Source organism: Dama dama, chromosome 12, assembly GCF_033118175.1.
Source record: "Dama dama isolate Ldn47 chromosome 12, ASM3311817v1, whole genome shotgun sequence".
Lineage (NCBI taxonomy): Eukaryota > Metazoa > Chordata > Mammalia > Artiodactyla > Cervidae > Dama > Dama dama.
Window position 1 is genome coordinate 89,479,903 of NC_083692.1, and position 14,260 is coordinate 89,494,162.

The window sequence follows — 14,260 nt, forward strand, 5'->3', positions numbered from 1 at the left end:
GCGCAGAGCTCCAGGCATGGTGGTACCTCTAGCACATTATAGCTGATCTGTTGGCTCTCCTTGCTGGCACGAGGCAGCACCCAGACCTCAGCCCCTACGAGATCTTCAGCTTCACCAGGTCATAAGCCAAGTGCCTGCACAGTTCCATGAAAGGTACCAGCTTCTCCTGCAGCACCTCTCCATGATCAGAGTTTTGAGTAGGGAGACACATACTCAGATCCAGTCTGCCTTTGAAGACTACAGCTGTTCATGAATTCCACTTTGTCCCTTCTGGTTCTAAGTCTGTTCGTGCTCCAAATCACACCCAACTTTCTATCCTGGCTGCCTCTGGCTGATCTGCATTCTCAACCCTAGAACCAGAGACAGCAAATGGCCTTGCATAGACTCCTCTACCTTCTCCCCCCACCATGCAAGGTCTAAGGCAGCCCTGTCCAATAAAACTTCTATGATGATGTGGTTCTGTTTCTCTTGTTGAACCCTGCTGACCACTGGGGAAGAGCATGGAGACAGAAAATCAGCATGCTAGGAATCACAGCCCTGGAGAAAAGAGACCTGGAGCCACACCAGCCCACCACTACTCACATTATATGAGAAAAACATACCCCTGTGAGCTTGCTTTGTTGGGATTCCCATCCCCAATCCAATCCACTGTTAAGAGCCCCCATCCCCCAAGCCAGAATCATCAAAGTGAACTAAAATAGTCATAGAGAACAAGCTGGCTGCAGGAAGGGGTGGGTGATCTTCAACAAGCAATCTTTCCTTTACTCCCACATGATGACTTCCCAGCCCTGTCCAACCCCCCACCCCCCACCCCACCAGTTCCCTAGGCAGATCCATCCTCTTCCCAGGCCTCCTCCCTTCCCCAAGTGCCTATGACCCTCCTTATAGAATGTAATTTACCCATGCGGGCTTCCCTGCTGGCTCAAAAGGTGAAGAATCCGTCTGCAATGCAGGAGACCTGGGTTGGGAAGATTCCCCTGGAGGAGGACACGGCAACCCACTCCAGTATTCCTGCCTGGAGAATCCCCACGGACAGAGGAGCCTGGCGGGCTACAGTCCATGGGGTGGCAAAGAGTCGGGCAGGACTGAGCAACTAACCACAGCACATGTTGGCTGTCAAACTGATGTTTGTTTTAAACATCAGCTCTTTTTCATGACTGCACATATGACAGGAGGCAGTAAGAAACTACCAAACCATATTTGTCAGCTCCAGTCTCTGAAACTGTCACCAACCAATAAACGTTACCAGGAATGGGTCTTTCCGTAGGGCTCCTGAATGGTTAACCAAACATGGGCGGGGCAATGTATGGCTGAACAACATTTCTCTTTCGCAGCTGAGCTTGGGTAGAGAACAATGGGCAGTGGTTTCAAGCTGTACCCACAAACACAATTCTACACAATTACAAAGAAATTAAAAATAATTGGTTGCTTAAACAAGTGGTTATCCGTTACCGTGTTGACATAGAAAAAGGAGAAATGCTGGGAACCGAATCAAAGCGACGGTGCAACAGACAGCTTGGCATGGCATGCATGGCTTGGTTACTTGAATGCGCGGGCTTGCTTCTCACTTCCTCCTAATTTTGGCCCCGCCTTCCTGATGTGTCTTCCTGAGAATGTTAAAAACAAACAGCAGACAAACACATTGGTCTTACTGCAGGCCGTCTTTAGTGTCTGTTGCTCCCCTCTTTTCCACGTCTCACGGTACTGGGTCCTCCCAGCTTCTCTCTTGCTTGCTGAGTCGCGTTGCCTTCGGTGAATGCTGTGCGGACACAGTACCCCACACTGCGCCCCGCACTCCCTCCAAGCCCTCGGCCGGGGCTAAAGGCGTCCCAGCGGTGGTCAGCCAGCCTCTGGGCATCAGGCAGCCGCCTGAGCTAGGGACCAGGGCCGCTGCTCGCACCGGCCACCCACGCCCCTCGCCCGGCCGGTCCCCGCCCCCGCGCGCCCGGAGAGGCTCGTCGTGTGACGCGTCCACCTCCCGGCAGCCCGCCGGCTCTCGCCCCTGGACGGCCGCCACCCCGGGAGACGCGGAGGCGGGTTCCCGGAGGAGCCTGGAGCACCGTAGGATGCGGCAGCCGCGCGGCCTCTCCCGGAGCCGCAGGAGCCCCGGGCCGAGCCCGCCCTCGGTGAGCGCCGGGGACCGGCAGGGGGCTCTGGATTTGGGTCCCTCCCCTTCGCTCAGAGTCTCGTAGCACTCGGGCTCTCAGACCCCACCTCCTGCCAGGTGCGCGCCGGCGGGAGAGGAGGACGCCTCTCTCCTCCCGGCACCCCACCATGGGCAATACTTACAACGTCTCCCAGTCCGAGAACCGCGAAGAGCCACGGTGGCTCCCCCCGGGCGAAAGCCCGGCCATCAGCTCCGTGATGTTCACGGCCGGGGTGCTGGGGAACCTCATTGCGCTGGCGCTCCTGGTGCGCCGCTGGCGGGGCGACTCGGGGCGCAGCGCGGGCCGCGGGAACTCCATCTCGCTGTTCCACGTGCTGGTGACAGAGCTGGTGCTCACCGACCTGCTTGGGACCTGCCTCATCAGCCCCGTGGTGCTGGCTTCGTATGCGCAGAACCGGACGCTGGTGGCCCTGGGGCCAGACAGGCGCGTGTGCACCTACTTTGCCTTCTCCATGACCTTCTTCAGCCTGGCCACGATGCTCATGCTCTTCGCCATGGCTCTGGAGCGCTACCTAGCCATCGGACACCCCTACTTCTACCGGCGCCGGGTCACCCGCCGCAGTGGCCTGGCTGTGCTGCCCACTATCTACATAGTCTCCCTGCTGTTTTGCTCCCTGCCGCTGCTGGAACATTGGAAGTATGCCCAGTACAGCCCAGGGACGTGGTGCTTCATCGGACACAAGCAGACCACGTACCTGCGGCTTTACGCCACTCTGCTGCTGCTGCTCATCATCGCCGTGCTCGCCTGCAACTTTAGTGTCATCGTCAACCTCATCCACATGCACCGCCGGGGCAGGAGAAGCCGCTGCGGACCCTCCTTGGGCAGCAGCCACAGGAGGGCAGAAAGGGTATCCATGGCGGAGGAGACGGACCATCTTATTCTCCTGGCTATTATGACCATCACTTTCGCCGTCTGCTCCTTGCCTTTCACAGTAAGTCACTCTCTTGGTTTCTACAGCCGAGCCCCGTGCAGCCTTCTTGCACTCTCTCCTCTTACTCCCACCCTTTCCACCACCACACAGATTCCCACAACTTGTAAAAATATGACCTAATTTGTAAAAGTCTATCGCCTTCCCCTCTCAAGTCTCACCTTTACTCCTCTTCCTGCTTCCCTAATCCCAGCAAATGGGCATCTCTATGCTAGTGTTTCTCATACAGCGACACAGCACCCCTGAAACGGAGTCTTGGCCCTCCACTAAGCCAGCCCAGACCCCATCCTAGAGCCAGTTCCCGTCTACAAGGCTAGAATGGCTTCCTGTCTGAGGAAGAAGCAGTCCCTTCCACCTTTGGACAGTTGTCAGTTACAATCTGACTTCCCTGAGCTGTAGTTCGCCTGGAGTCCTGTCCTCCACCCCACCCCAAGCAGCTGGTGCCAGTTCTCCAGGCTCTGCCTTCTGTTTCTCTCAATGCAAAAATGTGATGCCCAACCAGTAGCATTCCTGTGGCCATTAAGAATGGTCCCAGGTGAGAAGGGTCCACATTGCAGAAATCCAGAGCGTTCATTGTCTTGTTCAACAAAACCTAGTTTACAGGCTTCCCAAGTTACCTGTATATTGGAAGTATAACTCTTGGTTGCCATTAAAATTCATAATATGTTCCTGATGATAAGTAGAGGAAAGACTGGTTGCTTGGAGGAACCCCTTGCCTAGGTTCTGGGCTGGGTGCTGTCCTGATTGGAGGCAATACCAGCAGTTGGTTCCATGATGCTGTATTTGAACCTCCTAAAATGTAACATGGGTAGCAGAGCCTGGGATGTATCTGAGCAAGTGCTAACCTCTTACAGAGAAAGGAGAACTCTGAGTTTTAGCATCTCTACTTCCTAATCTTCAGAAGCACACGATTGCTCCTACAGGGAATAAACAGTTGACTCTTACCTGTCACAGTCTTGGTAAAAAGAAAGAGATGATGCCTGTCACAAAACAGATATTTGAACTGTACCTTAAATGGGAAGTATCAAGTAATCTCTTAATAAGGACATTTATATAGACCATTAACTAATTTTATTTTATCCATAGATTATTGGTACTTGTAACTTTCATCTATATAGCACTTTAAATGTTACAAAATGCTACACTGTCCAGAATTAATTTATTTCTTGGAAGGCTTAGCTGACAATTCTAAAGTCACGGCTGTGGAATGGTGCTTTACATTCTATTTCAGAATGCTTGGCATGGGTCTCTGGGGGGTGCTTTCCCCCATGTCTTTTTATTCTACTGGATGCACATGAAAATTGTGCTCAGAGACGGCCTACACCCAGTCACAGAAGGACAAATACTGTACGATGCCACTTATAGAAGGTACCTGAAGTAGTCAAACTCATAGAAACAGAAAATGGAACAGTGCACGCCAGGGGCTGGGGGAGGGGTAGGAGGAGTTGTTTGGTGGATGTAGAGTTTCAGTCATGTAGGATTGGGATGAGAGGTCTGGGGAATCTTTTGCACAACAATGTGCATGTGGGTGGCAATATTTTATTATACACTTAGAAACTGTTGAGAGTGAATTTTATGTTATATGCTTTTTTGCCACAATAAAAAATTTATTAATTAATAATAGGAAAAGAAATGGCCTACACCAATCTCCCACCCAAGGCAGGAATCATTTCCACACATCCTAACCAGGGCTCTGGTGGACAAGGCAAAGGCCTCTGGTTGCCTCCAGAAATTCTCCTGTTCTTCTAAGAGAGCATGCACAGCCCAATAGAAATACCCTGTGAACCACAAATGCCAGCCACAGAATTTCCAATTTTCTCAGTTCAGTTCAGTTCAGCCTCTCAGTCGTGTCTGACTCTTTGTGACCCCATGGACTGCAGCACACCAGGCCTCCTTGTCCACCAGCAACTCCCAGAGTTTACTCAATCTCATGTCCATCGAGTCGGTGATGCCATTTGACCATCTCATCTTCTGTTGTCCCCTTCTCCTCCCACCTTCGATCTTTCCCAGCATCAGGGTCTTTTCCAATGAGTCAGTTCTTTGCATCATGTGGCCAAAGTATTGGAGTTTTGGCTTCAGCATCAGTCCTTCCAGTGAATATTCAGGACTGATCTCCTTTAGGATGGACTGGTTGGATCTCCTTGCAGTCCAAGGGACTTTCAAGAGTCTTCTCCAACCACAGTTCAAAAGCATCAATTCTTCAGTGCTCAGCTTTCTTTATAGTCTAACTCTCACATCCATACATGACTACTGGAAAAAGCATAGCTTTGACTAGACAGACCTTTGTTGGCAAAGTAATGTCTCTGCTTTTTAATATGCTGTCTGGGTTGGTCATAGGTTTTCTTCCAAGGAGCAAATGTCTTTTAAGTTCATGGCTGCAGTCACCATCTGCAGTGATTTTGGAGCCCCCAAAAATAGTCTGTCACAGTTTCCATTATTTCCCCATCTATTTGCCGTGAAATGATGGAACCAGATGTCATGATTTTATTTTTATGACTGTTGAGTTTTAAACCAACTGTTTCACTCTCCTCTTTCACTTTCATCAAGTGGCTCTTTAGTTCTTCTTTGCTTTCTGCCATAAGGGTGGTGTCATCTGCATATCTGAGGTTATTGATATTTCTCTCGGCAATCTTGATTCCAGCTTGTGCTTCATCCAGTCCAGTGTTTCTCCAATTTTCTAGTAACCACACAACAAAAAGTTAAAAAAAAAAAAAAAGACGAAATTAATTATTAACTAAAATATTTTATTTAACCCAACATATCCAAATAGCATCAATGAAAAATATAATCAATGTAAAATAATTATTAATGAACTATTCTAACTAATTTCCTGTGTTCCAGAAAATGACAGCAATCTGCCCCTCTCTCTGCCTCTTTCTTCCTTGGGATAATAGAACATCCTTCTGTGGCCCTCAAAGTGGGCCACAGGTCTTCCCGAGTGGGCTACAATCCATGGGGCCACAAAGAGTCGGACATAACTGGGCAACTAACACAACACACAAAAAGTGGGCCACACCATTGGCCCAACAAGGAGACCTCACAGCTGTGTACCCAGTGGGACTCCAGCCTGCTCAGCACCCCAGGAATGAGGAAAGAGGGGTAGGAAATTGAGGAAACCCAAACTGCTAATGTCAACCATTGTCCCAAAGTGTGGGCAAGTTACAATTACTACTTCCTTTAAGAATGCCAGCCTAGGACTTCTGAAGCTTGGGAAGTGAAATTCAGAATGTAAAATGCTCAGTACACTGTAATGAAGTTCAGGTCATTATTACCACCATCAAAATTGCTAACATTTTTGAGTGCTAATTTTTACATATATTAACGCATTATCTTCACAACAATCTGTCATATAGGTGACATTTTTATTCCCATTCTACAAATGAGGCAAATAACTTACCCTGGGTCCCAAGCTAGTGAATACTGAAGCCAGGATTCAAAAGCAGGCAGTTTAAACACATAGCCTATGCTTTTAACCACAATACCATCAAAGAGAAAATACTTATTCAGGGGTAACATGTGAGAAGATCGTGTGCTTGTGATTAGTTAATCACTCATGTCTGATTCTGCAGCCTTTTGGATTACAGCCTGCCAGGCTACTCTGTCCATGAGATTTTTCAGGCAAGAATACTGGAGTGGGTTGCCATTTCCTCCTCCAGGGGATCTTCCCAACCTTGGGATCAAACCTGCATCTCCTGTGTCTTCTGGGTTGCAGATGGATTTTTGCCCACTAAGCCATCAGGGAAGCTCATGAGAAGATTGACCCAAGATTTATAAGAGAGTTGTGAGATATTATAAATATCTGCACCACTTTATCTCTTAATTTCAACTTTTAGCTATAAAAATACAGTGGCAAAGACCTTTTTCTCTGTAGCAGATCAAGGGGCCTGAGCTGGGACCGAGGGTGCAGTTTCTTTTTGCTTCTGCACAGACCTGTTCATTAAAAGGCTGAGTCTGAGATTTTAGAAGATTCGCTAGTGTAAATACTGGTCTAAATTAAGAAATAATCTGATTACTCCTCACATAAAGTTTTGTTGTTAAACATTTAAACATTTCTTAATTGATCTTTTAAAAAAGCTTTATTTTGGCTATCCAATATAAAATCATGCATAGGACCAATAACATATTCCATACCGTTTTTGCATTAAAGGAATATTGTATAAATTAATAAATTCCTCATATTAATCAGATGTTGTTATCATTTCACAGAGATAGATAGAAACTTTATTTCTTCCTTAAATGAGACAGGACACAGGAAACACATCAGACGTCCATTCTTGACTCAGATACTGTTTGTCTCTTAATTTCCAACCCATATTTAGCCACTTTCTCACTACTTTACTAATAACTGTTAATAGCCTCTGGTCATTTTAAACTATTTTCTTCATGCCATTAGGATAAAGTGCTTATGCATTTTATTCAGTTCTAAAATTTCAAGAGTGAACCATTGACTCATTCTAAAAATTTCTTCATCTTTAGAATTCTTTAGGGCTATAATTTTTAAATAAATCTGATTAGTGGAAATCTGATCTTTCACATACAGAACAAATGCAAGTAAACAGTACTGGAATTTCCCTCATTCATTCCTGGTACTGTTTATGTAAAATTTAACATGAAGGGGGTTGTAAAGCTGATTTGAAATTTGTTGATTACATACTTGCACAATATCACAATTCTAGTAGTAATGAAAGAGAAATTCAGAAATCTCTATGCATAACCATAGATGAACTTTGCCTGGTGATATTTTGAGTTAATATGCATGCAATACTAGAAGGCCCTTTATCATTCAAACATCATCAGTGATGTATCTGGGGATTTTTTAAAAACTTTTTACTTTATGCTGGAGATGATTAAAATCTTGTGATAGTTTCAGGTGTATAGTGAAATGATGCAGCCATACATATACATTATCCATTCTCCTGTTTGGGGATTGTTAAAGAATTTTAACACACCTTACCTTTTAAGAGAAAGTTTTTCTACATGAGTATTTTCACCTGACACCTTTTCCTTCTCCATATGATATGAACTGATGGTTATGAATACTGATAGGATTACACTGAGTTTTAAAAATGTAGACAGCAAGAACTAGAGGCCATTTCCCTAAAGAGAAGTGATGTGCTATGTCTACACTCTTGGTCAAGGTGATTGTCACTGCCTTCCATTTGGCTGTGGAAAGCGTGGAGGAAAGAAAAGCCCCAAAGAAAGCCAAGAGCTTCTTAGATAGCTATGGTTTTTAAATCTGTAAACAGGAGTAGTAATACCCATAAATCTTTGTGACACATTTGGAAAGAAATCTCCTACAAACCCATAATCAGTCAGTGGTGAATTTCATGTGACACTTCACATCATAGGGTATTTATGCAGATGGTGCTAGAGTGTGTAGTGGCTAAGAAGAAAGTCTGGCCCTGCTTCTGTGGTTGCAAGGCTTCCCTGCTCACCCATGGTGTGATTTGGGTAAATGTAACAAATCTTCTAAGCCTTGATCTCCTCCTTGCAAAAATGGGACTAATAACACTTTTACAGATTTGTAGAAGGATTAAATATAACAAGACACAAATTGTTTAGCACCAGACCTGACACAAAAGTATTCAGTAAATATTAGCTACTTTCCCCATAAGAATCAGTTTTCAAAAGAAATCATTGTATGTTAATAATCAGGAACTGAACTCTGGAAACTCCAAGTCATGTTTAATTGTCCAGGCCTCAGTAGGTCTTTTGTTGTTAAGTGTGACAAATGAATAATTTCAAACTATTTCAGGTATTGGGTAAGGGTCTAAAGCAGTGGGTCTCAACTTTGCACATTAGTATCACCTGTGTATGTGTTCATGCTCAGTTGTGTTTGATTTTTTGCCATCCTGTGGACTGTAGCTCTTCAGGTTCATCTGTCCAGGGGTTTTCCAGGCAAGAATACTGGAGTGGGTTGCCATTTCCTACTCCAGGGGATCTTCCTGACCCAGGGATTGATCCCGTATCTCTTATGTCTCCTGCACTGACAGGCAAATTCTTTACCACTGAGCAACCTCGGAAGCCCTAGTATCTCCTGGGGGACATAAAAGCCCTGACACCCAGGTTATAGCCCAGACTAATAAAATCAGAGGGAGGGAGCAAGCCATCAGAGTATTTTTATTTCTTTATTATTTTTTTCCATCAGAGTGTTTTTAATGATCCTCAGGTGATTTCACTGAGCAGCCAAATAAGGTTCTCATCTGCTCTAAAATTCTGAATATACTATGTAGTTGCATTAAAGGTAGGAAAGTAGCTGAAACAAACAGTGCCAGGTCAGTGCCAAGACGAAGTTTTACATGGAGGCTGCGGGGGTCAATGGAAGACAAATCTAAAGGACACTAACTTTCATTGGTGCTGCTTTGTGGGTATCACAACAAGCTCTCCATTCTTAGCAAAGCCCTGTAGAGAGTCTGTCCTAAGGAATTAAAACTCACTTGACTGGTTTACATTTGTCCTTGATATTTTTCTCATAGCAAATTTATTAGTAGCATGTGCAAAAACATGTATACAGTCTACCAGCCTCTGAAACTGAATTCCAGAATATAACTGAAACATTATTAATTAATTGACCTATATCCATTGTGTCAGCCTTTAATTAAATTCCAGGATTGGCTGAAGGGAGAGGGGAATGAGGAGTTAGTGTTTAATGGGTATAGAGGTGGCTCAGTGGGTAAAAGAATCTACCTGCAATGTGGGAGATGCAGGTTTGATCTCTGGGCTGGGAAGATTCCCTGGAGGAGGAAATAGCAGTCTGCTCCAGTATTCTTGCCTGGAAAATTCCATGGACAGAGGAGCCTGGCGGGCTACAGTCCATGGGCTTGAAAAGAGTCAGAAACGACTGAAAGGACTAAGCATGCACATATTGGCCACCTCCTAAAATGCAAATTTTAAGCATTTCTAAAAATTACTCAGTATAGTGGATGAAAAGGAAATAAAGTACAGAATTGCTTCATCCTCTGAAACCATTTTTCACTTCTCATTGGTCAGTCACACTCTAAAGAGACCAGGAACTATGGTCAGATCCTGCCACTGAAAACCTGACTCATCTTCACATGTGACCTTTGACACTGGAATGCTGAGCCTGCTCTATGTGGCCCGCTAGACAGTCCAGTGTTATAGTTTTTGGGTGAGATTAGGTCATAAACCCAGCTACAAACTTTTTCTAGGACAGAACGCTCAGTTGTATGTGTGTGTAGTGACTAGTATATTTTAATCTATCAGGTTTATGTACAACATCATCCTGAATTCCAAAACTCCAAAATGGCTCTTTGAGTGAGTGAAAGTTGTTCAGTTGTGTCCTACTCTTTGCGACCCCATAGACTGTAGCCCACCAGGCTTCTCTGTCCACGGAATTCTTCAGGCAAGGATACAGGAATAGGTTGCCATTTCCTTCTCCAGGGGATCTCCCTGACTCAGGCATCAAATCCAGGTCTCCTGCATTGTAGGCAGATTCTTTACCATCTGAGCCACCAGGGAAGCCCTCTCTCTCTCTCTCTCTATATATATATATATACATCTATATATATACTGAATTATAACTGGATTCAAGAACTTATAGACAATTCTGTGCCATAATTAGATTCACAATTTTAAGAGTTACAATTTAAAGAGCAATATTTAAATTGCTCTTTAAATATACCATATAAGTACTGTAAATTTCTCATCTAAAATAATTTAGCTGACAAGAGAAGTATTGCTCCCTTGCATATCTCCACCTAACTTTTTTCTTCTCTCTATATTCAGGGACATCTACCTTCAGGTTTTTTTTTTTTTTTTTTCCTTTGCTCATCTGCCAACTCTCTTCTCCATTCCCTTCAGCCAAGATTCTCTGGCATAAACACCTACGGCTGCCAAACCTCCCGATATTGTCCTAACATAAGCAAACCGAAGATGACTACTCTTCCCCTCCCTGCAATTTGCTTTGTATACGCAGTTGCCAGATGCCTGCAGAGTTAAGTACTAGGGGAATAGGAAAGAAACTCTTCCTTCTTTTGGTGAGGGAGAGTGGAGGAAAGAAGGAATAGCTCTCTAACTCACCCGCTGCAGTTGGTAGGAGAGGCCCTGGAGCTCTATAACGAACTGGCTTCAAACGACTGGGTGTGATTTACATGTTTCACTCTTTTCTGTAAGCTATGTGGAAGTGTTTGATCTTTATCAGGGATGTGCTGTTCCATTCTCTGAAATCGGATCAGAAAGTTGTTTGTTCCCTAAATACCTAAGGAATCAGATGAGAGCTGGTATACCACTTTGAGAACATTGGCCAACGTGTAATGATGTGTCAGCTGTCCAGTGTTTAAGACTCTTCTGAAGACCTTCGGCCTACATAGGCAACCTGGATGTAGCAAACAGTGAGCACTGCTCAGGTGTCAAGGGACTTGGAATTTGTGTCCTGTTGCTATACAGTCCCTCAGCCATGTCCGACTCTTTGTGACCCCATGGACTGCAGCACACCATCCTTCCCCTATCCTTCACCATCTCCCTGTGTTTGCTTAAACTCATGTCCATCGAGTCGATGATGCCATCCGATCATCTCATCCTCTGTCACCCCCTTCTCCTCCTGCCCTTAATCTTTCCCAGCATCGGGGTCTTTTCTAATGAGCCGGCTCTTCACATCAGATGGCCAAATTATTGGAGCTTCAGCATCAGTCCTTTCAATGGATATTCAGGGTTGATTTCCTTTAGGATTGACTGGCTTGATCTCCTTGCAGTCCAAGGGACTCTCAAGAGTCTTCTTCAACACCACAGTTCAAAAGCATCAATTCTTCGGCACTCAGCCTTCTTTATGGTCCAACTCTCACATCCGTACATAACTACTGGAAAAACCATAGCTTTGACTCTACAGACCTTTGTCAACCTTTGTGTCCTGAGTTGTCCACTAACCAGCCCTGGGAACTTGGGCAAATCCCTTACTGTCTCTGCCCTATGCTGTCCTCGCTGGTAAAATGAAGATAATAAGGACTATCGTTGTGGGGTGCGTTTTAAGGGGGCACTGTTTGCAGTAGCTGACACGGATGACTTCCTGTCATCTTCCCAACAATCCCAAGAATAGGTATTGTTATCATCGTCATTCATTTTAAAGATGTAGAAAGGGAGACACAAAGAGGTTAGTTTTCTTACCTATGGTCCCAGAGCTTTTTTTGGTGCCAGAATTCAAACCCAGGCGGCCCAGTGGCCAGAACATAAGCTCTGTTGTGTGCCCTCTCTCACTGAATTGTCATAATTCAGCATTTGAAAGTAAGTGCCACACATTGTTATTCCCTCACTTCCCCATCTATCAAAAGGAGACAATACTTCTATTTCAGAGTGTCCCTAAGGCATAAGCTTGTGTGAGAGGGGTGAGATTTTGCAACTTCCCTCTCAGCACCACAACCACACACAAAACACATTTTGCTTTTCAGCCTTAAGAAACTGCACATGGTCGAAGCCTATCTACTGCTACAATATAAAACTGACATCTTTCCCCCCTTTTGCTTCTTACAGATTTTTGCATATATGAATGAAAACTCTTCCCGGAAAGAAAAGTGGGACCTCCTAGCTCTTAGATTTTTATCAATTAACTCAATAATTGACCCTTGGGTCTTTGCCATCCTGAGACCTCCTGTTCTGAGACTAATGCGTTCAGTCCTCTGCTGTCGGGATTCATTAAGAACACAAGAAGCAACACAAACTTCCTGTTCTACACAGTCAAATGCCAGTAAACAGATTGACCTTTGAGGATGGTAGTTAAGAAGTGCTAGTTAACCACCATCTGGAAGATCATTTTGAAATGGTTCCTTAGAGAAATGGAAAAAAGTTAGTTTATAAACACAATGACGTTACCCTAATGAAACAGAGTAAACAAATATTTCAGGAGTGGTTTGGGCTACAGATGTGCTGACCAGGCACTTCTTGGAAGGTGTCAGAAGGATCTATAAAACCTGCCCTCAAGAAGCATGTTTATGGTCTTTGGAGGAACAACCAACTGTATTTATGATCCCGTGCCTTTTGATTTAAGCTTTCTTTATGAATGAGAAAGCATGTAGTTTTGTAATTTGTTTAAAACCCTAAATAGTTACTGTGTTTTCTATTTTAATCTTCTAGGCCAGTACCATTGTAAACATAACAATGTACAGTCTAGCCAGATAAAACTTATGTATTCTCTAGGAAGTGGATATGGGCAAGCAACCAAGCCTGGTGTCTTGTGATTGCTTATCAAGCCCTTTCTTTGGACAATGAGTTTGAAAATCATAAGTACTTTGTACTGTATGTTTGTATATGTGGGAGCATGCTCTTGTCACGATAGTATTACTTATAGAAGAGTAGGCTCAGTTGATCAATGTCAGCTTTTTCACCATCCATGAAAAGATGTGTGTCAGAGTGTCAGGTTATTTATTTTATAACATCTGTTGAGCTAATGGTAACTAAAAATTGGACTTTAGGAATTTTTCTCTCAGTGATAAATAGTAGGCTATTAAGAGAAGTAATTCTCATGAATATTCTACTTTTTATTTCCAGGGAAGGGTGTATGCGGCTATGTCTTAGGCAAATATTAGAATTAAAAACTGAAAAATCTGGTCAGTTCTTCAGTTACACTGAACTCTTTTAATGCTGATGTTGAGGCTGTGATTAACATACTTTATAGGATGATTGTGTTGTAGCAAAATTTATCTGTCTGTATGTTTATCTGGGAAACATGGCTTGACTCATGCTGTATAGGAAATCATACAGTGAGTCATATCTTAATATATTTCTAAATCTAAATGTTTGGCATTGTATAAACTCAGCATCAAAATATTTCAGTGAATTTGCACTGTTTAATCATATCTTAGTTATAGTATAAACTCATCTGAAATGTTACAAAAATAAGCTATAAAACAAAAAATTTGAAAATGGAGTAGTATGTGATGAATTCCCCCCAAATAGCAATTTATAGTTGTGTGGATATACTAATTTTAAAAATTAGATAAAAGTGGAGTTTTTGAATTTAATTTAGCAGATTTTTAAAGTGTGGTTGCATTGCAAATTAGAGCTTGAAATATTCAATACAATACTTGATATTAGAGGGAAATTTTTCCCCTTATAGCATGATCTTCAATATAGTGGACACTTTATTTATTTTATTTTTTGCAGTGAGTGTTATTACAACATAGCTGTAATAAAAACCAAAAAAGAATATTAGTTT

General features: G+C 43.8%; 1 protein-coding gene across 1 annotated transcript; it reads left to right on the plus strand.

The window, feature by feature from the left end:
* The first annotated feature begins 2,108 nt into the window (after window positions 1–2,108).
* PTGER2 (prostaglandin E receptor 2) lies at window positions 2,109–13,839 on the plus strand. The gene is made up of 2 exons (XM_061158064.1): window positions 2,109–3,099; window positions 12,580–13,839. The coding sequence occupies exons 1-2, from the start codon at window positions 2,275–2,277 to the stop codon at window positions 12,811–12,813; spliced, it is 1,059 nt and encodes a 352-aa protein (XP_061014047.1). The 5' UTR covers window positions 2,109–2,274; the 3' UTR covers window positions 12,814–13,839.
* Window positions 13,840–14,260: the final 421 nt, after the last annotated feature.

Excerpts from the sequence above, each read along its gene's own strand:
- PTGER2 (XM_061158064.1), top strand. The coding sequence starts at position 2,275 with ATGGGCAATACTTACAACGTCTCCCAGTCCGAGAACCGCGAAGAGCCA. Across the intron at positions 3,100-12,579 it reads TCTGCTCCTTGCCTTTCACA|ATTTTTGCATATATGAATGA; the intron begins GTAAGTCACTCT and ends TGCTTCTTACAG.